Source organism: Orbicella faveolata, unplaced genomic scaffold (assembly GCF_042242905.1).
Source record: "Orbicella faveolata isolate gen_17 unplaced genomic scaffold, um_ofav_v1 contig_14, whole genome shotgun sequence".
Classification (NCBI taxonomy): Eukaryota; Metazoa; Cnidaria; class Anthozoa; order Scleractinia; family Merulinidae; genus Orbicella; species Orbicella faveolata.
Genome location: NW_028301541.1, coordinates 8,447,175 through 8,473,874, shown reverse-complemented (window position 1 = coordinate 8,473,874; position 26,700 = coordinate 8,447,175). Strand labels below are relative to the sequence as shown.

Genomic DNA, 26,700 nt, shown 5'->3' with positions numbered 1-26,700 from the left:
TATTAACAGAAGCTCATTTTAAATACTTTCACCTGCCTGGGGAAACCAGTTGCCCTCCTTTTGAAAATGTTGCTGAAACCCCTGCATTAACATCAGACATCTTTCATAATAATGCCAAACCAATGCCTTTTCATTTTTACCCAGCTGGCTATTTTATTAACACTTAAAACAACATCAAATGTCAGCCTTTCTTAATAATTACGTTTATAATTAGTCACAGTAGAGTATTAAGTGAATGACCAGAGCCCTAATAGACAGTCATTTTGTCTACTACATTGTATCTTCAGTTGTTAGTTCATGATAATGCTTTTTAATAAGCTGTAACAATAACAATTTCATATGCCTTAGTTCACAAAAAGTACATGTAGCATGTAAATCAACAGATAAAATCAAATAATCCAAATTTGCAAACAATGGTGTATTGTATAGACTTAAGACTGTGTTATCTATCAGAGCTACATGTAACTTCTTTAAAGCTCATTAACGCTATCAAAAATCCTTTGAAAAACCATTAATTCCATATGCCTGCTGGTAACATAATTAAATGTACAGTGTGTGTACACAGGCATCCATTTCAATATTTACTACAAGTATTAATTTCAGCTGGTATATTTTGTTCTCAGATCAGAACTATTAGCTACACTGAAGTTCTATGTTGATTTTATACCATCTCTTTCTCATTACTTTATGAAAAATTCTTGAACAATTAACAAAGAAAGATTAGAAAGGTGAACAAAATTTTCCACATCCAATATTTTCAATTTCTTATCTCTTTCTCAGTATTTTATGAAAAAAAAAATCTTGAACAATTAGTCCAGAAAGATTATTTGGAAAAGTGAGCAAAATTTTCCAGATCCATTTTTCTATTTCTTATTAACTTGTGAGGAGCAAATGTGTACAATTCAGTTGCCAATGGTTAAATTACATTCATCGCACAATAGCAAAAAAGATCAACATTTATATTTTAAATTAAAAATAGAAAACACTGATTAAATTTACACTTTTTTGAATTTAAAGTAAGATCTCTGCTGAAATTTTCAGATGTTAAATAGATCATCAGTGACTATTCGCATCGAATGGCCACTGTGCTCTAAAATAATTACACACCCTACCCCGCTTAAAATTAAATAATCAAAATACCGGTAAGTTATGTCGTAAACTTCTTTACGCCGCGAAATCGTAATCAACGATAACATATTTAACCGCATAATCAGCTCGGAATTTTCACAAAAGCGGTTTAAATCTATTTCAGTCCATAATTCAGAAAAACACAAAAATCTAATTTGAAAATATGTATTTAGAATTCAAACAGACTAAATATCAGCCAAAACAAAACCTTTTCCTTTGAATTCAAGCCATCATAAAGCAATAAATGAATTTCAGACACTTCTGTTGAGTTATAACAATTGCTTTTTAAAATAAAAGAAAATCGTGCACCAGGTTCTTTTGCTCGCGCAAAATTTTAGGAAAATTGCAAGTAAAGCATAAATTACTTGAAGCACAAAACACCCCATCGAAGAAATTATCTCTTACATATATTGATCCTCACGGGAAAATTATATGATTGGACTATAGAAATCGGAAATTTGTTTCATAAGAAGATTTCAACAAAGAAAAGTACGCCTTTCGAAAATCAATACCAAAACTAAAGTACTGTAGGTGGTAGACAAAAAGAAATTGAGAAATCTTTGACAGCTTCCCTCACCTGTTCATATGAAAAACAAGTCTTGTCAAATGCAACCGAATTATTTATAACGACATTTGCGAGATCACAAATTTCGAGCGAAAAAACGGCAATGAAAAATCTTGAGATCTCCGTTCGTTCGCGATTTGCGCGTGCAAGATTGAATTTCGACTGTGACCAATTGATCTCGCTTTCGTCGGCACTAGGATATCTGCCGCCTTTGAAATATCCTGAGCACTCATTTGATCAACAGACTATAAAATAGCCTTCAGACAACGGCCGATGTTGCTCCTGTAGCGAGCTCTTGAAAATGAGATGCATAACCCGCTCTTCATGCATGCATGGAGAAGGAAAACTTCGCAATAAACCGCGCGTAATTTCAATTTCATCACAGCAAAACAAAACGCAAGCTTGTTCGTCTCGCCTGGTCACAGTCGGGAATTGAATAGCAAACTCGTGGATAAAGGTAGATACAAAAACAAAAAAACTATCTTTGACAGTGAGTAAACAAACCCACAGTGTGTTCATAAAGCTTGAGGCAATTATCCGATACGGCTTTATGTAAAACACCGTGTTAAAAAACAGCTGCATGAAGTCAACTGCGAGCATCCGCCAGAAATACGCTAGTTTTAAAAATGCACACGGCTTCTACGGCTATTATTAAGCCAAAATTATCCGTTTCCGCCCATACACAAACCCTTGAATACATATGCGGGAAGTTTGCGGAGATTGAGACAAAAAATTTCACGCGTACCTTTCTCCTTCTGTCACCTCTTCACCATCGTCGGTTGTCAATGAAATTTTAAGAGAAGATCGCTGGGCTTTCCACGTTTCTGACATGGCAGGCAGAGAACTCACGTTCCGTAAAATCGTCCAGTTTAGCTGCAACACAGAAGAAAGGAGGTCTGTTTACAAAGTGTATCAAGAAGCCCCGGGATATATTCAGCATGTTCAATGCACTCCCAGCTGGTTGTGAACAAATGATCGAACAAGTTTCTCCTGTCAATTTGATATCCGCGCTGTCGATGAAAGTTAATGCCTCAGGGATATAGCTGTCCTTTTACGCCATCTATTAAACTATCTGTGCCACTTATCTACCGTGAAACAACGCTTAACCTACCGGAGTGTAACTCTGTATGGGATAAAACTTCGTCCCGGCAGCGAACGAAACAGACCCTCGTTTTTTACCAGGAGTAGAAGGCGAACGAAGGCTTGATCGGACCTTCTTATTAGCGTGCCATGATCCGCACTCGACAAATCTCAAGCAAATCCCTAACGCTCCAAGAAACAGAATGTGGATCGCATCGTATAAATCAAAATGCGTAAAAAGCTCTCCTAACGAAAGCCTCGCTACAGACAGGCAAAATAGGAAGAGTTTTGCAATCATTACCGCCGAATTTCCGGATCACTTTTGCAAAGCTCATACAGTCCTCAAACACACTCTCTCTCTCTCTCTATGGACTTAATTTGGAGAGTGAGAATGACATCAAAAAGAGGCCAGAGGTGAGATTACACATTAACATATGAATAGGTGTTGGAGCGTCCTTAAAAACACAAGACAACCGGCGTGTTTGTTGATTTCATTTTCCTCGCCCATTTAGAAAGTAAAGAACCACAGGAAAAAGAATTAAATAAGGGACGCCTCCCCTCGGAAATCTTTTGATCTTGATAAACGAAAGGGTAACCTCGTTGTCTCGCGACGGGTCAAGTGAGGATAATTTTAATTTTCATCTACTTCTCAAATTTCCGCAACAATGTTCAATTATGTAAATTTCACTTTAAAAAGCTGTTCCGTGTCGAAGCTATCTTTACCGGCAAGTACCACATTGAAATCAAAAAGTAAATAAATAGAAATGTTTACGCCCAGAGTATCAGATACGTACAGAATCGACTTCTTATAAATGTACTTTTATAAACAGAGCAAAATGATATTAATGCGAGGTGTTGGCAACTACTTAAGCGCAAAGTTTATTATGCCGCAAAACGATAAACAACGCACTTAGCCACAATAATTCTGCCATTCATACAGATCACTGAATTAAGACTATTGTGTGGAAATAGAAACAAAAAAGCGAAAACGTAAATAGAATATTTATGCAAAATGTTAAACTGCGACAAACACATTTTTTTTTTCCATGCTGGTACGTCCATTTACCATTTCTAGCTTTACTGAATTATTTTTTCTACACTACGAAAAGAAATATGTTAACATCTTTCCTTAATTATGGAATTATTTCTATGCTATCAAATTGAGAGATGCGTCTATATTGAGCTGAAGCTTGTCAACCTTATCAATTTTGTTCCAGTATCTTCTCCATATTCCGGTTGTTTTATTTACAAATTTCTCTATTTTCAACCTTTCAACAAAAGCTTCTGACTTTCTGCCATCGGGGGTATTTCAAATCCTATGGCAGCAAAAATGACCTTTTTTTTTCTGTAATTTACGTTTATGGTTTTCATTAATAGTGACAAATTTAAACGCGAGTCAAAAGTCACAACAAGCAAAGAGCTGGAGAAATACACTTACTCGAAAAAGAAATGATTAGAAGTGAAATGTCCGGTAAATGAGAAGTTGAATCGAACTGAGCTAAATGGCAACACACAAAGGCGTTCTTTTACCCCTTTTCTTTATCCATGCGGATAGCCACAAAATATTAAAAATCTGCCACAGAACATTAAAATAATTGTAGATGTTTGAGGTGATAAGTTGCCGTCGCTCGAGCTTTTGAGGATTGTTAAAGCGAAAACGGCACAAAATATATTTATGAACGATTTTAAAAACGTTAAGAAGAAAGGCTTACCCTTCGCACGACCTCAATCCATGAAATGTTTTTCTATGGCTCACCAAAACATCTTAAGAATTTCAGCGCTGAAAGTTTACATATACATTACAGTTCAAGCAACGAAGGATGTTTCTGGAGGAACTTCTCGTCAAAGTGTTACTGAACACAGCTCTGGATGATTCAATACGAGTTAAAGTTAAAACGACCTGATATTGACAGGCAGAAATATGCATAAACGATGTAAATTTAACCTATATGACGTGATATTGCTACAGGGTGTTTAATCAAGCACGTACTGGAGAAATACAACTCGGCAATGACAACTTCGAATTACGTCGGTCAACAAATTCTTTAAAATCTAATCGCATTACTCGCGCTGTCTCAGGAATTCCACAAGGGTCGAGCTTCTTAGGTTTATAATATCAACGGCTCTCCGAAACATCTCAGGGTTTAATATTGTTTCACAATCTTCAGGCCTTGAAGTGTACTGCAATGGAACGATTGGAACCATTACCTACCATTCGAACCTGATTCCAAAACTGTGTTTCGAGCTTTACCCACGAGCTTGTAAACGACCGATTGAGCAAACATGCTGTTGATCTCTTGTTAATTCTTTTGCCGGAACATGTAAATACAATCCTTAGAAAAATAAGGATAGCAGAGGAAGCTAGAGGAAAAGACGGATTTAAACTGGATTTGAGGAAGTACCATACTACTCTAACTGAATAAAGTTACGTAGCGACACGTAGAGTCATACACTGTTTTCTGATGTACAAAATTTTTTTCAAGCATAAGGAAATCTAGAAGTAATGGTCTTCTAGGGTAGGAAAACACGCATTACAAGAACTTGTAATAATAAACCGAAAACAGTCAAGGGCGAATAAGGTTTTTCGACGAGGTTGCATCGCATAGTTTGTACTTTAAATCTCCTGGCAATTTTTGTGACTACGTAATTGAGGGTGTCATCGGTAGTTGATTTGAAGGTGCGGATCTCGTTCTAGCAAGTTGATAGCTGTTATCAGAGAGTTACTGTTATATGGCTTCCCAGCAAAAGTGCTTTGAAAATCATTTACCGTGCAGTTCGTGATTATTTAAGGGCTCAAGATCAAGAATACGGTGCAACACTGTGTGCAATGCCTGAATTGCATTCGTGTCCACCCCTGAAGGACGCACATTGTATAGCTGGTTTTCACATGACGTCACTAAAATTCGAACTACAAAACTATTGATCTTCCTGAGATTTTACTTAAATGATGTATAAGAGCAGCTGAAAACTAATATTCAAACAAATTTTCGCTCCGAATGGGTTCTTGGTTTTGTGATGCACTACGCTTACGGCATTTACATGACGGCCTAGAGAGCTGTAATGATGGTTAATAAAGTGACTTATTTCGGGGAACTTGGCTATCTAAACAGTTTATGTCTTAGAAAAAGTATTATTTTAATGTTTAAGAGTTTCTCGAGGGATAAATTCACGCTTTTGTAGCAAAACTCAGTGTCAGATGTTTCTGTTGGTTTCCGGACGCCATGTTGGTGCCCATACGGATGGGCACCAGCATGGCGTCTCCATACAAATCTCTATAAATTTGGGTAAAAAATTTCTTCGCATATCTCGCATAAGAAAAATTGCTGTGACCAGAATTTTGGCGAGAGTCTTTGCATATTTACCTTCTTTCATTTCCCAGATTCTGGACTTTATCTATTGACCGGTTTTAATTTTTATTTTGATCTATTTTGAATTGCGTGACACTGAAAACCAGCAATTGCGTGCGGTAATTTCGACGCGTGTTTACTATCCGCAAAGATACGTGCTATTGGGTCGCTTATCCATCAGCGAGTCCCTTGTGTATCGCGGCTACCTTATCTCGGGGGGGGGGGGGGGGGGCGGGGGGATGGGGGATTCCCATGTAAAAAGGACGGGGTTGCTAGTCGTACATTTTAAGGGTACCTCTTAGGGTTTTCAGCCTCAAAAGGTCCACAGCGGGAGCTTTTGCGGTATTGAGCCGAAAAAACAACCACGACGGGAGATAAAGTGTTTAAAATTTGCAGCTCTTAGGGGTGAATTGAAACAATTTTCAGTCACGCACACAAAAAAGGATCCTGGTACCTCTTAGAGGTTCTTTTCAAAATTTCCGACGAGCACCCCTGTCCTTTCTTTATGGGAGTCTCCCCCCCCCCCCCCGCCCCGATCTCTGTCCCAAACATTAAGTATTTAATTTGTTTGTTTTTTGGGGGGTTTTTTTTGTCGCCTTAGGCCTCGTCCACACTAAGCCGGAGAAATTTAAAAACGGAGGTTTCGCTCTGAAAATGCATCAAATGGATTTGTGTTCGAGAAAAACTCGGTCAGGAAAATCACATTATTACTGTGACGTCATCGTTGACAGAAAGCTCCGTTTTCAAAATGTTTTCCGTCCACACGAAAACGCAAAGCCGGCGTTTTCAACTTTTCCCCGGCTTGAAGAGCGTTTTCGAAAAGTTCCGTCTTCGTGCTGGATTAGTATGGACGGTAGGCCTAACCGTAGAAATAAAGCTCCGTTTTCAAATTTCTCCGGCGTAGTCTGAACGCTGCCTTATTTGCCTTCAGTTTTTGAGGAAGAAAAGCGCCAAGCCATGGTAGTTGCTGAGTCAAGAAAGTCGCACAAATTTTCAAAGGGTATGGCCATGGCCATTTAAATCTACTGAAAGTGTGCGCACAATTGTGTAGCGCGTGTTTACTCTTCAGGTTTAGCTTTAGAGAAGTTTCTCTAGCTTCGCTGGCCAATACCGGTGCTTTTGTTTCCTGCCATCCAAACGGTAAAAAAAATCTAATCGAAAAGTTAGCTGTCTTGCGATCAAGATGAAACTTTGCCCAATCCGACGAATTTATCGTCTGTTTGGCGTCACTGTTGTACACAGTTTTAAACTGATTCCCAGTGCATTGATATTCCTCGTAAGCCTATCAAAAATGTAGAATGAGCCAATATAAGAGATTCAAAATATCGCGAAAATTTTATGTTTTAAAAGAGACCCTGAAGAGACTTTTCGAACGACAATCCATTTATGGTTACAAGTCACGGAAAATGACAAGAAAAGCTGACACGATTAGAGATTGCTCAATTCACTAGAAGTGATAAGATTATCTACCAACTACTTATTATCAGTTTAGAAGATTGCTGTTTTAGAGGGCTACAGCTGCTGTTTCAGAAAAATCATTATAGAACCGCTGACGAACCAACACTGAGGTACTTGTGCCCTCTTTTGCTTGGATTATGAGGATTGAAAATCACTTGGTTACCGTGAACTCCAAGCTCTCGACAAGAATTTAAAATATTTTGCTTTTTGTAAAAGCATCGAGAACGTGAGTGGCGCGCAAGAGAGGGGGGTCCCCTATGCAACCCAATGATGACCTACTTGTACTTAATCTTTCCTCCTCACGTGCCTGACTTAGCGTTTCCCAAACCGCTTGCTGTGTGGTCTATCCTGCTACAAAATGTTTGTTTGGCTTTGAATTTTCGAGCCCAAACTAAAACTAATCAAAGAGATTTACAAAAATGTATGGGGAGAAACGTCGAAAGTTCCGGGGGAGACTATGATGGACAATTGGGGGGGGGGGCTTCCGCTTAGAAGGGGTACTTTCTCTGCCCCGCGAGAGAGAGATTTACTTCTCTTTTTCTCACCGAGCAGAAAGAGGAGGTAATCTCTCTTTCGCATTTATGGTATACGTCCTCAGGCTGGAGGTATATAACTGAGAGGGTAGGGTTTTCAAAAGTTAAAGTATGAGAAACGGTGCTGTACGGGCATATTAGTGGCCGGGAGGTGCGAAGGGCTTTTTGGGTTTGAAATCAATAATTTTGGAACTTTTAGGGTGGACAGTTTCTGATGAAAATCTTTTGGGGTAGAAAGACTACTGGAGGACTTTTCTAAGCGTCGGTAAAAGCGTGTCAAGGTATTATTGTTTATGGATGGTACATGAAAAAGTTACCTTTTCTGTATGTTATATATGGGTTTTAGACCTCCGAGTGGGTCTCCCTTACTTTGTGAAGTACCACCCCTTCCCCCCTACCCCGCGGACAAAAATATGTAATTTTTCAGAGCAGCGAAACAAGTATTTAAATCTTTTAAACTTGTATTTACCATCTTGGCGATCGGGATTTTTGTTCGCGCACGAAAATGAGCATGACTTAATCATTCACGGCAGGTAATCGTAGATCTTGTATTTCCTGTGGTTTGCCGAGAATTAAGCCGAATACTAATCAAAAGCAGAAAATCGGATGTGCGTTGTATTGTGTAGCAGGCAGGCAGCGCCAACTTGACCTTGCAAAATTGTCACATTAGATCGACTGGCTCTTTGCATTGTCCTTTTTATGAAGGGTCTATCTCTTGAAGGCAAACGAGTATAGATTACTCACAGAAAATGAGACGAACTCTTTAGATTGTTCTACAGAACCGTGACGAATACCTTTGGAAAGATTGTTTTACTTATCCGATTTCATAACTAAAACAATGAACACCGAAGAATAGATCGTGCAAGCAATTCAAACGAGCGACGGAAATCCCAAATGTGCTAAATAAATTTTCGAGGAAATTCAGACTTAGAATTCAACAGGTATTATATCTGAATACATGGTACGAAATCTATCAATAACAACTGCTTACCGGCTTTGAAAGAACAAAATATACTTTGCCCTTGAAGCAATCGTCCCCTTAACTTCAAGCAGCTCCTAGCCAGTTCATTTGTTTAGATAAATTTGCGGGATAAAGGCAAATCTACGATGTCCCTGTGATTCAGCGTCTTCTAAGCCTCAGACAGCTCCTAGCCAGGTTGTTCGCTTGTGTGAATTGTCGCGATATAGGCAAAATATAACCCTGGACTGATATAACTTACATTATTTTGTTATCTTTCGTTTTTATGCGGTCTAATTGGCGTTTTGCCTATGACGTCACTCAAACTAAGAGATACCCAACAGACTTCAGAGTTCGTTCTTTTGTAAACATTTCAATCTGTCATTCCAGACATCTGTATAAACGAATTATAAAAACATCGTGTACATCTTCAAAACATTCTAACAAAATTTCTGAACAGAGCGATATGGCTGATTGAAGATATTGTCTCTCAAATGCCACAAAAACCAATAGTTTTTCACTTTTAACATGTGATTATAAAACTTGAAAGCGATATCTTGAGTTCGAAAGTGAGATTGAGAACCAACAGAGTCGCGAAAAACAAACGATTTGATTTTTTCCCTGCGACTTCCAGTACGAAACCTTCATGGCCTCATAGAAAGTTCATGAAGACAGCTTTAGGTTAAATCTGCATTGCTATACCAGCACATTTTAGGTTTCTTTTATTTTTTTTTAACAAAAATCGTACATGGTTCTTGCGGACAGCTACGTGCTTTGCTTGAAGAAAAAACACTGAACCAAAAAAATAGGAAAAAGTTTGCTTTTAGCATGTTAACATGGTGTAATGAGAACCCTACAGAAAGTTTGGAGGAGGAACTCGAAAGGACTCTTGTGCTCTGTGGATAGCTTTTGACCCGGAAAATTCCAAACTAGTGACGCACGTTATAAGGCTATGTCCACACTTGGTTTCCGAGTACGTGGCCGAGTACAATTCTTGCTAAGCACTAATGTGAACACACCTTTTTTCCAAGTTCAAAGTGCACAGTGATTTTCCTTTAAAACTTTTTACAAGTTTTTCACCTCAATGTCATGTCATTTGAGGACTTTGTTTAGACAAATCCACTTTATCAAGAACAATAATCTAATTTGGAGTAACTCGTCTAAAATCGGAACGCCTAAATGCAGGCCTCAACAACAACAGTAACAACGCATGCGCGTCTTTTCTTTTGCGGAATCCAGGCCGCGGCTGCGCGACATATCAACCAGTTAAACGTGTGAATAGATATGTTCATCTCAGAATTGAAAGCCATGAAATATATAATTCATTAAAACAATAAACTGATGTGATTTTCCGGTTTGAAACTCCATATATCTGTCTAGACATTAAGCGTTTTTCTTATTGACTTAAGACCTTACATCAACCATAAACGAAATAAATAGATTTATAACGAATTTTTAAGCATTTTTTTCTGACGAGGATAAAGCCAGGATTACAAAGGACCCTCTTTTGGTTATGAGTATTCCTGAACTTAATGGCAGCCCATGATCACGAAACGTTACCTCTAAAAACAAAAAGTAATTAGAGAATCAAAGTGATTTGAAGGCAGAATCTAAACTTGTCTCAAGGCTAAGCAGCAATTAGGGAAAAATATTACAGCAAGGTTTTTATTTATTTCAAACGCAGTACAGCTGGAACATTCATCCTTGACCGCAAAAGAACTGAAGTAGAAAACAAGGAACTCTTTTGTCTGTTTTGTAGGATTGTTACTTTCAAAGGCAGACAGAAAGAACCGCAGAATTTACAGCTGATTTATGGCAATAGTGAATAAATTATAACTCACACGAACAAATACAAAACCCATTGAAATACGAAAATCACAGCTTATTGTTTAAAAATTCCAACCTTTGAAAGTACAAGAGTAATAAATGTGCCTACAAATTGCAGTGTTTCCTGTATTTTTTGTGGCTAACAGCAGATTGGGAAAGCTTTCGTATTCACTGGGTCGAGTTAAGCTCAAATTTAGCTTAATTGAAGTTTCCGGTTTTTCAAGCGTAAGATAAGGTCGGTCTGAAAATCAGCTTCTACCGACGGAATATTAAAAATGAATCATTATAGCTGTTCACCAGCAAATTACGATGGATTCCTTTTCGCCTGATACAAACTATTTTACCGTTTCCTTACCCGTTATAAAACACTAATTGACTGCTAAATTAAAATTAAAGAAAAAATCAAGCTATAGATCAAAAACATGAAACGCTTAAACCAACCTTGAGTTGATCTACAAATCCTCGATCTCCTTTCATTATCCAAACTCCGAATCGTCCTCTAAAGAAGCGAAACGACGAGCAAACGGCCAATTTTCCCCAATGAGTGTACTTGAAGTATTCAGATAATTTTGTGAGACTTTATACAGTGCGTCGAACGACGAAAGAGAAAAACACAAGGATGTGATAATGACAGCCGCTTTGTGACGTCATAAGCAGAAAGGAAATGGCGGGAAAGTATAGGCGGGTCGCCGTTTATGACGTAATCAATAGTGATTGTGTTCTCGCGCTGCCTATAATCACTTCCTTTGTTTGTTCAAACTGGGAAAGCTAGAAGCGTCTTTTAAGGTAAAAGGTACTGAGACAATTCTGAGTGTCGTTGCTCTTTGTGTTAAGGCCGACCCCAATAACACATGGAAGGATTTATTTTAGGTGTTCTACTTCATGTAACACAACACATCATGAGGAAGCATAGTTCTACTTCATGTAGTACAGCACAGAATTTAACTGGCTTGAGTCGTTTGAAGAATTCTTGAATTTGATTGGTTAATAAAGTGTCAAAAATTCTGGAGACGAAAACTGGGAGCGTTTCATGAAAATCAAAAGACTTTTTAACTTCAGATGTGCAAACAATTCAACCGATACCGAAATCCAAGGGAAATCAATACGAAAAGAATTTCGAAAACTTGGGCACACCTCACGAGGTTGTCTTCTTTTACGGAAATTTAGGAAAAATTTTCTTTTCCGCAACAGCCAAGCAGAAAATGCTATTCTATTCGCCAATGAAATTTCTCGGAAATTGAAACCAGAATTTTGAATTAGTTTGAATTGAAAGCGCCCATAGTTCATCGGCGCAAAGTACTTTCAAAAATCGTATTTGTCCCTCACCTCCTCTTGTAAAGTGAGATAACAACACTGGAAGGAAGTGACGGAAATTTTGGGCCTAAATATTCTCTACAGAGGGGTAACTAATTTGTTTTCTTAACCAGGCGTTTCTAATTTTACACCCGAAAAGTTGTAAGTTACTCAAGGAAGTGGACTAACATGTTCGCTATAGAGGTTATTGAAAATATGTTGACACCGGCTTAGTCTTAGGATTTTGAGTTATTTTGTTTGCCTGCAAAGTTGTCTTAAAATAAAAGGAAACCTGAAAATAATAGTTTACTAAGATAGGAAAAACGCCAAAGAGATAATAATAAAACACAAAGGAGCAAGGATAGTCAATGATGGAGAAGATTAGCACGGATTACAAACGACGAACTTGAAAAATGTAGGCTAAACTTTTCATGTTAAGACTGTGAAACCGTGACCCCTTTAACCGTCTTAAACCCTGTTACTTCATCTCGAGTTTTGGGCCTCAAGAAAGGTCCATAGGATGAATCTAAATTCTCCGGATACCTCTGATCACGACATAGGATCCTGAAAAACATTTCTCAGAATAAGATGGATCAGCTAGCGGTTTGGCGAGCGCGAAGTTTTAAAGCCGAGCTGTTCGGGTATGGTCCGAAATGTGCTGCGGAAAAATGTAGATACTTCAACACTAAGAAAAGCTGGGAATAACTTTCTCAGCCGTTTGAAAGGTGTCAATCTTTCTACTCTTTTTCTGATACTCCTCCGGTTTCGTTTTGTCGAACGTATAATAAAGAACATCTTGATTTATCTTAATAAATGACTGATATTTCAATCAGAAGAACTATTCGTATTTCTTAGCTTACGCAATAATCATCGGCGGTAGAAACGCTTAAGCACACTCTTGAGCATGCGCATAATAAGTGTTTAATTGTACCGACATGGCTACCATACCCACGGTTGACAAACACTAATCACTTGACTTTGAAGATGACTTCCGCTCAGGTTGTCGAAACGTCAGTCACCAACAACAGTTCTTTTCAGAACTACCCTCACCCTGACGATCACAATATACGAACGACTGATACTCCTGGGTTCAAACCATTTACTATACCCACTTGTTGTCCCCGCCATCACATAATTATTGTGACGCCATCGTCTTTTCAAAATGTTTTCCGTCCACGCTGAAACGCAGAGCCGGCGTTTTTAGGATTCCTCCGGTTTGAAGAGCGTTTTGAAAAAGCTCCGTTTTCGGTGGACAATTTCTCCGAATTAGTGTGAACGGTCAACGTGACCGTAGAAATAAAGCTGCGTTTTCAAATTTCTCCGACGTAGTGTGGAAAGAGCCCGAGTGGCATGTCTGAATTGGGTTTAATGAGGGATTAATCTGAATGAAGCCAATAAACCATGTGGCTTACCAATGTATTTTTATCAGTTGACAGAAAAGGAAACATCCCACAATAAACAAGACCGATTTTAGTTTTGCGAATTCTGTGATTTACTTTTGCCTTAAACCATCGGCGTACGAATCAACTGGTCTTTTTCGTTAGGTTGGGTCGATACTGAAAATTGGATTTAGGTTCGGCTCATAAGAAAAAGTAGAGAATTGAATCTTCAGTAAATTGTAGTGCTGGAACCCAATTATTTCCTGCTGAGCATTTATAGCCTGAGATTAAGCCCGCCGTCTGAACAGAGGTCTTAGTAGCTTTGTGAGGTTAGACGCAAGGACTAATGTTTCGTATTACGAAATGAAACAAATCAGCCTTTATAACATAATTCCACGAGCTGAAACCATAGGTCTGTCAGGTACACGTTTCTTGTAGCCGATTAAAATAAAGAAATATTGGTATAACAGCATTGCATGCATGATCTAATTCGTGTAAAAAAAAATATTTACGATATCCGACCTCTTGGCTGGTAAACAAACGTATTCAGTAAACGGAATATGGTATAATTATGATGTGTTATTCCAAAGGAATAAAAGGAGTGTTTCTTAATTAATATCGTGTAAATGTTGACAGGAGGGATGAGCTCATCTTTCTTGGCTATGACACCTGCAAGTCTTTAGCGAACATTTTAATTGCTTCCAGCAGCGAGTTCACAATTTACGGTCGCCGGTAGAGGACAATTTAGCATTTGCCACAAAAGGTGCTGTGGGGCAACGCCGTTTGCGAGCGGCAGAATATAAAATAAATAAATAGCCACAAACGTGAACACATTTGTTGTTTGCAGAAGTTGTGTCCCTCGAAAGCTCAGTCTATTTCACAAATTTCAGAGAGCGAGTATTTAAACAATGATAAATGCAAAAATTTTACATTTCATATATTATTCATAAAGCAGGCTTCGTTCCAATTTCGTTTTCTTTGGAGAATAGCTCGGTCTAAGTTTTTATTTACACTTTCTTTGCAATAGCACAATGCTTAGTTGCGCCTGAAGTGATGTTTATTCAACTTTGCACCCAAACGATCAATAAATTATTTCTATGAATAAACAATTTTCTGCCGGATGAAGGAAACCCTTTTTTCAATAATCAAGCTAGGATTTCACGACGTTTGAGTCAAAAGGCCCTAAATCATTCGATTATAATCCTTCGAGCAAAGCTCTTCCAAAAAAAAAAATTCGTTGATATGTATAAACATAGACAAACAGCTGGCATAGAATTTTATCTTTCGAAATAAAATTACTTCTAAAGTCGGCTAATGATCATAAAGCTAGAGAGAGATGCTTTATATCATATACATTCTAACGAAAAAAAAAGATAATTAAGCAATTTGAACCTTGTCCTGTTAACTTTTAAGGACTGCAGTTCGGCCGCGAAGAACAAATATGGCGCCGTACGTAAACATTACAATTTGAATTTGCAGATCAACCCAGAATTTGCGGATTATTTAATTTCAATTCTTCGTCGGTTGGCGAACACTAGCTTCTCTGACTTAAGTCTCTGACTTCTCTGTAATATTTGAACTTGCTTCATTTCGCTAGAAACATTTCGAGCTTGCCTAGTAATAAAAGCCTATGTCATTTGTTTCAAAATAACTTTTTTCTACACGCTGCAATTAGCGCTAAAATTCAAGCTTGCGTTTTTAAAAATAAAGAACTGTATAATTGCTCTCACCTCCAAATATTTAATTGCCTAATGTGAATATTTCTTGACCGCTATTCCAGCGCCTGAGCGAGCGTACGTTCACTTTCAAATCCTGAAGGAAAAAAAGCAACCCACACTGTATATATATTTTTAAAGATATCACACCAGTCTTAAAAGATCACAATGTCATTAAGAAAGTCAGGCTCCCGCTGTAATCCACAGACTCACCAAAACATTGAAAAATAAAAAAAGTTGTTATTGGCTGTCCTTTCTGGCTCAGAAACACGTCTTAATGTTCTTTGAATGGAGTCAAATAGGCTATTTCTAGCGTAAACTGGCTTGCACTTCTCACAGTAGGAAAAATATAGAGCTAGGATAGATAATTTTCGAATTGAAAAGGACCAAAGCGTCTATCTCTTCGCACTCGTTACAGCATTTTGAGATAGCATTGGAAGTGTTTAAAAAATTCTTGCTCCAAATAACGGGTATTTATTAATATTTATGAGAGAACAACAGAACATTATTCTTATTTATATATGTATGAAGTGACGCATATATTTTCAAGGGATAATGCCAGCAATTCTCATTTTAGAGAGGAACCTTTTGGTCTCAATATTTTATTGATGAAGTTTGATGGGAAAGAAAAAGATATTTAACGTTCTTCAGTGCGAAATAAAGTTTAGTTCGAAAAAAACTATTGATAGTGAAACTTTATATATTTGCTTATTTTCTTTTATTAAAATGACAGTACAACAAAATAGAAAGAATACAAACACAATGTGCTACAATACCTATATCGATAAATATGTTTCCATTACATATTTTGGGACATTTTTATTTCAAGGTGTATGTTAACGTTTTTGTAATAAGTGCAAATATTGGTCGCATCCGAAACGCCACTGCAACATTCATTGTCGCTGTGAAATAAAATTCGTATTGATGTCTTAGGAGAGAGTTGTCCGTACATTAGCGAAGTATTGCGGCTAAAGTATAATTTACATTAAAGGTAAGTTTGTACGTGGGCAAAATGCCTCAAAATGCCATGACAGTTCTTTTAATTTAGAGCTGCCCACGAATCAAGGAAGTCTTAAGGAGTGTCAAAATACATAGGAATCGAATACTTCATTCATTTCTGACGTCCAATCGAAAGAAAATTAACTACGAACGCATATGTCTTTAGCTTGGGCAAACTTCCTTGTAAGAATGTGCGAATGTATTTACAGCTAACGGCTGCAAGACACCTTTTAAAGTCTCTATTTAACGTTGAATACGTTCACATATATTGATACCAACATTTATTTCGCAACAAAGGAAAATCACACGTGAGCTTAAACATGAAACGATTATCTTAAGACTGACCTACTCCGCCTCTTGGAGCTAAGTCAAAATAAATCTTAGAATTAAGGAAAAGAAACATTACTTCAGTTCATAACAACAACAATATTGATTACATGGTGAAAACAGCTCATAAGGGGTGATAACAAATACCAACCAATCAGGAAGCAATATCAGTTGTCGTTCAAATATCGATCTTCTCAGTATCAACCTGCTAACCAAGATATCGGCTCTCAGTCAATTTGCACACAGACTTCTCTACGCTCAATATATAGGTATTGTCAGGACCTACAGGGCCGATATTCTCTCGGTGTAGCCCTCGTGCCAGGATAATATGCCAAACAGTCGAACTTTCTTATACATGACATTAGCTGCGTAGCAGTAGATACTACCCAACTCATGCATTAAAACTAACTTGTAGCTAAGTAATGTATACATTTTTCTCTGTCAGTAATGTATTTTGAGTAACCAATGTTTTTTAAATGTATTTTTGTTCTACCGTATTTAGCTCAACATGGTGGTAACCACGAACATATCATCTTTTCATTCTTTTCCATGAGCATTTGTACCTAATATTTCTCTTTTTATAATTATGATATTAATGTGAGCTTTGTAAATATAGCAAAATAATAAAGAAATTGAAGTTGAAGTTATTCGCTTCGCACCATGTTAATAACTAAAATTATAAAATTATAAGCCGTGTATTACACTGTGATACAACACGACGGGCAATTGAGAACACGAGGAAAAATGTAGAAAACACGAGCCTGCGGCTCGTGTTTTCTACATTTCTCGAGTGTTCTCAAATGTCCGGAGTGTTTTATCAGAGTGTAATACACGGCTCAGGCTTCTTCATTTGCTTTATGATTTAAGTGAAAAACAATGAAACACGCTTTTCTATGTTTTATACTCTGATAAAACATCGGTTTTTGACCAATCAGAGCGCGCGCAGGGTCCTATCTATATTATATATATTTATTTACTTATTGATTTGTTTGTTTGTTCATTTTTTTTTTTGAATTTTCTTTATGTGTCGCGTGTATTGATTTATTGATTGATTAGAGTCATTTTCAACTGAGTTGTAAAGCCAAAACCAAAGTAATCACTCCAGCCAATCACAAAGGACACAGGCAATCCAGTGAACCAATCAAAACTCGAAGCAAATATATGTAGCTGACGTAAAGCGCGGAAAAATTTGCGCGAGTGAGTCACGATTGGTTTTGATTTTACTTCTGATTGGATGAAAGAGTGGCGCGAGTTTTTAAACCAATCGTGTAGTGTTTTAATGCAAAACCAATCCTCCGTAGGAAAAATGATGGCGACTGGTACATTTACCCATAGTTCCTAGCGCAAGAAAACCTTAACAACGTTCATAAAAACGTACAGAAAAGCTATAAAATCTTCAAACCTTGGCTACACAATGTCCTTAGTACAGGAACAAAATTATAAAAATTTGGCTTTCTTTGGCCATGTAGGCTGTGTTAGGTTAGCAAGGTATTGTGGTAAAATGTACCGCGGCCGTCTTTTTTTTTTTTCACGGAGTATTGCTTTTCGACATTCAAGTGAAAACAACCCCATATATGAGGATGGTTTATATATTTGATGTTTATTTAGTTGTTTATTGCGGAAGAAGAAACGAAATACTTAAAATTGAAGCTGTGATAAAAATAACACAGATTTAAGGGATCGATTCACATACTTTAAAACTCAAAGCATGCAGTTGGTACTCTATTGCAGAAGTAACAGGCTAAGTGATTTCATGATTGTCGGCGCGATTTTAATTTTTATGTAATTTTATCATTAATTGTTCACGTGCACTCTGCGTGCACTCACTCTTGCTGGACGATAAATCATGCATCTCTTTGTTCATGCATTTTTATGCTCGTCATAAATGTTTACAGAGGCATGAATTATGCTCCTGATTGAATATTCATCGCGATTGACACGAAGATTCAATCGTCGTCTCAATTTAAGTACACTTACAAGCTTGTTTTGCCAGCCCTCTCAATGCTTCCTCTAGAAAAAATTAATTGAACTCAAAGTACGTTAACTGGAAGTACCTATTAGCTTATGGTGACAACAAAACCAGTTCCTTGAAAGGCATATATAATGGTATACTTTTGCAGTAAAGACACAACGTTTTTTGCTAATATAACGCGAAAATATCGCAAATGTGACACTTGGGGTTGCTTTATCAATACATAATACATGATTTATGCTCGTCATAAATGTTTTTTAATGTTAACAGAGGCGTGAATTAGGCTCTTGATTGAATATTCAACGCGATTGACAGGAAGATTCAGTCGTCGTCTCAATTTAAGCACACTTGCAAGCTTGTTTTGCCAGCCCTCTTAACCCTTCCTCCAGAAAAATTAATTGAACTAAAAGTACGTTAACTGAAAGTACCTCTTAGCTTATGGTGACAACTAAACCAGTTCCTTATCAGGCATATATAACAGTATACTTTTGCAGCAAAGACACAACGTTTTTAATAATATATATAATGCGAAAATATCGCAAATGTGACACTTGGGGTTGGTTTATCAATGCATAATAAATGATGGTTTGCTATAAGGCCGGAGTTTCTACATTTTGACAGGCTAATCTTCATGTAAGCTCGCAGATTTACCGCAGTGTCATATTTTAGTTCAATTGAAAACACATGCAGCTTAGCCGGCTTTGTATACAATGTAAATATTCAATCTCGGACGCCAAGTCCTGTTTCCGAAATTAAACTCCTCAAAATTCCTGGTGATATATCCGTTGTCGATGCCAATAAAGTCAGTATATCTTGATTAAAGATTAAATCCCTTGTGTTCTTTTCCTCTACCGTGAAATTCGGTTCGTGATTAATATTTCAATTCAGTGATCGCAAGCTAAATTAAAGCATGTTTATGGAACTGGTTTGAATCGAATTAACAGTTTTAGCACAAAAACCGCCCACCATTTTTGTATTGGAGCGCACCCAAAATTAGCGCTGATTTAAGAAGTAGATTTGTTTTCTCTTCAAGAGCAGAAACAGAAAATTACACCATCGCCTAAAACGAAACAATTAAAAGATGTATGTTTTACTGAAAATGTATACATATTTTAAAATTATAGGAGTTCGAGTGAAATTAGATTTCAAGTAAATAAATAAATCGAATTCAGTTTTATGATTATTGAGTTGAAATCCGGTATTCAAAACATTTGTAAATACTGCAAAGCTAACGTCTGAAGACAAATGCATGCTTACTTAGTTATGCCTTCGGCTAGCTTCTGCTTCAGTTGTAAGATGCGGTAATAAACATTGAAATTACACTATACAATTATAGCTATGATTTTAGGGTTTTCTTTTAATCAGTAGAAATGTTATTTGGTAATGTTGTAGTCGAAAGCTGAATGTAAATATGAAAAGAAACTTCTTTGAGGCGGTCCGACGGGATAACGACAGGGCAATATCTATCTTAAATCTTCCCAAATAATTTTCTTTGTACACTGAAATGTGATTATCGAACTTAGCTTACCGTTTACCGACGAAGGTTACTTGTTCCAGACAACGTGAACGGTATGTGTGAAGAAAAGATTACGATGCGCCGAAGAAATCTTTAAAATATACAACGCTTTTCTCTCCGCTCGTGAATGATTTAAGCTTGTAATTTGCTCTAAGCATTTTTACGTCAATTATTTTCTTTCCAAAAACAAAAACACCGAGAGAAGGAGATAACAATGTCAGGCTAATAGCTGCTAAAATTTCAATTATAACGAATGAATCTGACAAAGATAAGTGACTCCCAGATTTTAGCTGGAATATTTAATCTTGAGTTCATCGACAGGGTTATTGGAACAAATCTTCTTCAAAGAAAGTAAAAAAAAAAACAACAAAAAAACATATATATAACATTGTTAAGTTAACGTCAGATAATCAGGACAAAAATCTATCTCTCTTCTTTGCTTGCTACAAATGACAGTCATTTTAACCACAATTTATGCATTGTCACCCACAAGTTTTTAACTTTGCCCGTCAAAATTTGCATAACAGCATAAACTGTTTACGGTGGGGAATTTATTTTGGTTTTCACGCAAGTCAATGTCGGTCGAAATATTGAATATATGCTCAATCGCAGATATAATTAAACCAGCTGCTAACCGGAAAATACAACACGCTGATCTTACTTTCAGGACAGTGTGATTCGCGAGAGTGGTAGATAAATAATATTTCCTTAGAGCGTCTTTCTGTACACATCGTGCAATTCGATAAGGGGAGAGAATTGAGGACTGATACGTCGGCTTTGTATAGGATACGTCTTGATCTACCGCCATTTTCTCAGATCGAACTTTGGACGAAGAATCCGCTGACAATATAGGTATTTAAAAGAAGCTGATAGCGAGTGAACACAGAAAAAAACTGCGATGGGAGGTCTTAGATACCAGAGATGAAACGTATTGTAGTTATTGTAGAAGACCGCTTATAAGGGAACATATCAAACTTGAAATTGGGCTGCTAGCGACAACACCTGAGATGCAATAGTAGGAGATTATAGAACTGCAGGGGAAACATTTCTTTTTTTTTTATTTCCTCATGCGCCCGAGGCACGCAAACACATTGATTGAAGTATTTTCTCCATCATAATAATGGTAAAAAAAAAACATCCTACAGACGTTCTCTTCGAGAACTCAAGATTGAAGGAGGGTAAATTTGAATAATGTTAAAACGTTATTAAAAAGCGTAATATTTAATATTCCATATATTTAACTCAGAAATTCCAAGTTGTGCAGGTCGTGAATTCTGTATAAATTTGTAAGAGTTTACGTAGCTCAAAATGCGCATCATAAAATTCACCTCGCATTTGGCAATTTGTTGACATCTTTTTATTAGCCTAGCCAATAAAAAATATACGGAACGAGCAATGTGTCAGGTCAAATGATGTCAAACAGCTGTCAAATCGACAAAGCCTGAAGTCATCACGAAGTTGCTGTTTATACCATCTCTTTCTAGTCAAGAACAAATTGAAAAGTTTCCTAACCTCTACAAAAAACAACGTTGTTGTTTTCCTTGCACGTTTTATCTAAGCTACTTTGATTCGTGAAATGCGTGACATATCGATAAGCTCTATGTATTTCCATAATTTGCCATTTTAATTACATATTCCTCATCATTTTTATTTCATACTTTGGATTCGTGAGCGTGAAAGTAGGAAGATCCAAGGGTAACTATGGCAACGGCACGCGCTTGCTGTTTATCATTGAGTCGCCAGATAGCATACGAGGTATTTTTAATTAGTTTAACGTGGAGCTCCGTGAAATTTGGTTTTTAAGATAACTTTCCGGAACGTTCAAAAGCTCTTTTCATCTCACAACGAGTTAAATATAAACTCGTAAAAACACTTTACAGCCAAATGAATGCAATATTTGAACACGCTTTCGGTAAATTTGTCGGCAAAAGTTGGCGAACTTACAATCCATCTGAAATCATAGTGTGTGGAAAATTGAAAAAAAAAAACAAAAAACAAAAAAAAATTGAAGTTGCGCCTATCACAAAAATATCTTCCAAAGATTTGAACCGTAAAACCGTAAAATTATTTACATCGGATTTTCGTTCGGTGGTGCAGTAGGTTTCTCATTGTTGTTTCCTATTTGAAAATGGTGGGAATCCGAAAACCATCACATACTGTGGTCTTATCAGCGTGTCTATAGTAACAGAAAACGGCGAAAGATATTCTTTTCGGTAGCAGTAACAAGCAGATTGAATACTTGTAAATTTTAAAAACGAAACTCAAAAACGTAGATGTTACAATTTGTGAGATACGCATGATAACATCAATGCGATTATCTTAGTAGGGCAAAAAAGCGAAAGAAAGACCTGGAAGTGTGACTGAATTAATATTATCAGCACGACGTAATTATCTTGTCAAAATAAGGTTTGAACAATACATTTTTCCCGGTTTATTTTAGTTAATTACACCTGCAACACCGATTCGTCGCTCGGCTTCAAAATGCAAATTGTCGTGTTCTGTCTGCTCGACAGTCTTGTACGACTTATGTTTTTTTTTAAATAACAATACCACGACAAGGCACTGTTTTCGTGTCAGACATTGTTAAAATGCGATAAATATTCTGCTTTCTTTGTTCTTTAAAGACGTCGACAAACAGCTTAGCCATTAACCCCACTAGCCCTCTATATTTAGACAATTACATTTGTTCAATTGAACACTTAAATACCGAAGAAACAAATAGAGCATGGGTGATATACACTTCCAGTTGACACCTATCTATCACAGCCAACTTTCACACAAGACAAGATGGACGCACTGGAAACATCGGTTAATATATAGAACTGGCTTTTTGATTAAAGAATGCTGAAGCGAGTCAAAACAATTTATTTACTCGAACAGCCGGAGAAAAAAAATTTTACTGTGTCTTTCAAGGTTTGACGGAAGCCATAAAACATTTTCACGGCAATCATAAACGAAAATAAAACAATGTCGGACGTTCAATTTTCCACACACAGATGCAAATCCTACTTCTGTTTGAGCAACGTGTGTGTGTGCAGTTTTATAGCCAAGAACTTAAGCCTTCACTTTAAGGAATTATACTATTTCGCGTTCACAAAGATATTTTGTAAATAGATTAATTCGAAGATAAACGTATCTTGGGGCAAAACGAAATCGCACTGAACGCATTAGACCACGGCAGGAAATGAAGCTGACGTCATATCGATACTAGTTCTTCCCATTTTTTTTTCCACGGAGAGTTATGTTGCTATTCAAATGGCGCGTTGCTTTCCTTTGGGTTTGTTATGTCTCGTTTCTCTTTCTAGTCAGTGGAAACGTTCAAAATATCAAAAGGTGTGAAATAAAATACTCCAATTGCCATTGTTTTTTACCAAACAAATGTGTCTTCAAGACTCGAAATTGACAAAATGCATTTCGCATTTGCGTAAATGTATTAAATTCGACTCGCCAAACTATTTATTTTATTTTAATCCATGCACATTAGGTTTAGAATGGCTTGCATGCGTGTTCTGTTAGAAGTGATTTCATTTTGTTTGCTCAATGCTGTACTTTTACGGCTGTGTTATGAAATTTCACTTCTTAGTTTCTTTTAAAGAGAGTAAAAATTAATCATGAGCCGCGGTTTAGCGTCTTTCTCGAGGCAACACTGTACAGCTTACCTTCTTAAATCAAGCAATGAAGTATGAATTAGTTTAGCCCGCAAAGAAATCTTCGTCTGCCTGTTCTTATTCCTCACGGAAAGGCACTCTGCGTAAATCCGATTTTGCCAAGGACTTGTGTTCAAGCGACGAGTTATAACACCTAATGTATTCACTTTCTTTGTTGAGCGAAAGCTGTTCCGTTAGTTTCAGCGCGCGAACCACTTGCCAGTCAGGTCAGTATCATCTGTTAGTCAGAATTGTTTTGTTTTACTCCCTAAGGCAGTCAGCTGGCGACAACAAAAGAAATGACAGGATATTTTGGAATTTAAGATTAAATTCCCAAGGAACTAACACTTGCAAATTCATTTGAAACGCTTAACGGGCTCTGTGCGGACCGATCGCAATCTAATTTTATTTCAGTCGGCTCGAAAATCGAATCATTTTTGTTTTATTCTATGAGATATCGATTTTTAAACTTAAAATACTGTTAAGAAATATTTTATAGGAATCACCTTAATTATGCCAGGATTTTCTCGGATTTATTCTTGTGTATTTATTCATCGAGTTTTTTTTATTTTTTCTTAAAGTAACAATAGTGTTCCAATTGTCACCTTCATTGACAAATTGATCTAAAAACAACAGCATGATATTTTCCCAACCTGGACTCTACATTTCCTAAGGCGATTTTTATCAAAATAAATAAGATATCTACATAATTTTAATATCGTGAAATGCGAAGAAAACGAATAACTAATTACCGGCTCTAGTCTTCCAAATTGTAGTTTCAAACTGGGTTGCTAGGGAACGAATTTAAATGACGTCATAAGAGTTACAATTAAACTCTCGGTGCCTTCTTGATGTTGAGCGATTAAAGCTTTGTAACGGTTCACTTTGATAAAAATATGAGACATAAGACGCGCTTTAGGATAGCGCAGAAACTCTATCGTCGTGTCCAACAGTTAATTTATTTGGGCGAGTTTCAGCTCTGTGCTGTATTCCGTGTTTCGTCAAAAAGGTTTGAATCCATTATAGGAGTCAGTACGCCATATTTGCGTTCCCCGGGGGATGCTAATATGGTGGCCGGAAATTAATAAAAACATCTGGGATTTACTTCTGCCATTAAAACCATTATTTTAACCCCAGGAAAAAAGAAAACATCCTCATAAACAATTTTATTGTCCAGACTGCTAAAATCACCGCGTGAGTCTCTTCGGGTCATGTAACAGCTCTCGTAAGGTCTCACATGAATGGCTTGAAATCCTTTAAGAGAACAATAGCGCAAACAACAGAAACAAGGTCCCCTAGCCCTAAAACAATAACAGCTGCAAACAAACAAAGCAATTACAAGCTTACGAGAAGTGCCACAGTACTGCTAAATTCGGTCGTCTAGATGTCGTGTGCTTCGTGTGGTGTGAAAACCAAATTTTTGTTCCCTGACAGTGGCAAATTTTTGCATAAGAAAACCTCAACGACAGATTTAAAAATTTCATACCAACATGACCTTCGTGACGTCACGTGACAGGCTTCCAACCACAACCTCGATCCAAGGCTCTAAAGAAAGCCTGGGATTGAGTTACTCCCGCCAAATGAATGATGTGAAGAATGAAACAACCAACCAACCAACGAATCGAACCAAAACGAACGAACGAATGACGTCAAATGAATTCATAACGTCAGCGTTCTTGATTTCCATTCGACCAAAAATTGCAAAACTTTCGAGGGGAAATTCCTTTGAAAACCTTGTGGAAAATACAAAAATTGGTAAATTTCCAAAATGCAAACAATTTAAATGAAAATTCCGAGAGAAAAATCGGATGGAGCGGAAATTTCTGGTAACAAAAAGAAATCTTCAAAAATGCTGTTATCCTGGTGTTATACATCGCGAGGTTGTTCTCTTTTTCGGAAATTCTTGAAAATGGTGTTCCATTTGCCGCTAGAAATTTTTATAAATTTAAACCAGAACCTTTGATAGACCCCTTAGATTTTACAAGTAAATTCTTTTGGTGCGACCTCCACGACCAGCGGGCGAGCTTATTATACTCTTCAAGATCCCTCTCCTACTTGTCTCTTCTTTCCACGAGAGTCGAAGGACCGAAAAAGAGATTGGCGAAACTTGGTAAATTTTCATTTTTTTTTTTTCATTTTATTTATTTATTCCATTCTAAAATTACAAAGATAAATATAAAGTAGACAAGTAAGAGGAGAAATGGAAAAGGGCAAAAATATAGCAAGCTAATTAGATGCCCTTGTTTAATTGACAGTAATAATTAGGGTAAAAAAGTTAACATAGGAGAGGAAGAGGTATGAATTAATTAATAGTAACATCCAATAACAGTGGGACAAAATTTCCTTATATTTATTCTGGAGAAACCGGGATTTAAGTGTTGTAGGGATGCACTTCGAGTAACGTAGTTATGTTGCTCAGATACCAGAGATAAGGTGTAATTAGACGGTTTTTCATCAATCAAGTGGTCATAAAATAGCTGGCAGGTATATAATTTAACAATGTCAGGAAGCTTAATAAGACCAAGGTTTACATAATGGGGAGTAATATGTTCACGAAGTGGCACATTGTTGATTATTCTAATAGCTTTGTTTTGTAGTCTCACCAATTGTGACAATGGAGCCTCGTAATTATTACCCCACAGTACGCAACCAGAAGTTAAATAGGGATATATACGTGCATAATAAATACTTGTTAGGGATTGGGATGTCACATAGGGTTTTAGTTTTGCAATAACATTTACACTTTTGCTAATTTTATTACTTATATAATCGATATGGTCGTGCCATATATTCCAACTCTACAGCTTTTTGAATGAAACAAACAAACAAATAAACAAGCAGATGTGTCTTGGCTTTCCGGGCTCCGTGCTTCGTTCAGATCAAGGGAATTATCAGTGGTCTGAGGTATTTGGAAAACTCAGTTGAGCATCGCGCTCTAACTCCCTTTCGCGACCAA

General features: G+C 37.0%; 1 protein-coding gene across 8 annotated transcripts in view; it reads right to left on the bottom strand.

The window, feature by feature from the left end:
* LOC110045284 (3',5'-cyclic-AMP phosphodiesterase 4C-like) overlaps positions 1 to 24,005 on the bottom strand; it is a 49,885-nt gene extending 25,880 nt beyond the window's left edge. Inside the window, exons 1-3 of one of the 8 annotated variants that reach the window (XM_020750915.2) lie at positions 23,757 to 24,005; positions 15,299 to 15,380; positions 2,439 to 2,566 (exon numbers count right to left, since the gene is read on the bottom strand). In XM_020750915.2, the coding sequence (XP_020606574.2) occupies positions 2,439 to 2,524 (86 nt within the window). In that variant the 5' untranslated portion in view covers positions 2,525 to 2,566; positions 15,299 to 15,380; positions 23,757 to 24,005. Of the gene's footprint in view, positions 1 to 2,438; positions 2,567 to 2,804; positions 3,154 to 4,485; positions 4,623 to 9,102; positions 9,315 to 11,337; positions 11,389 to 15,298; positions 15,398 to 23,756 lie in introns of those variants that run through there. The other 7 variants (XM_020750923.2, XM_089286460.1, XM_020750889.2 and 4 more) reach the window with 7 other exon arrangements.
* Between the last annotated feature and the right edge of the window lie 2,695 nt (positions 24,006 to 26,700).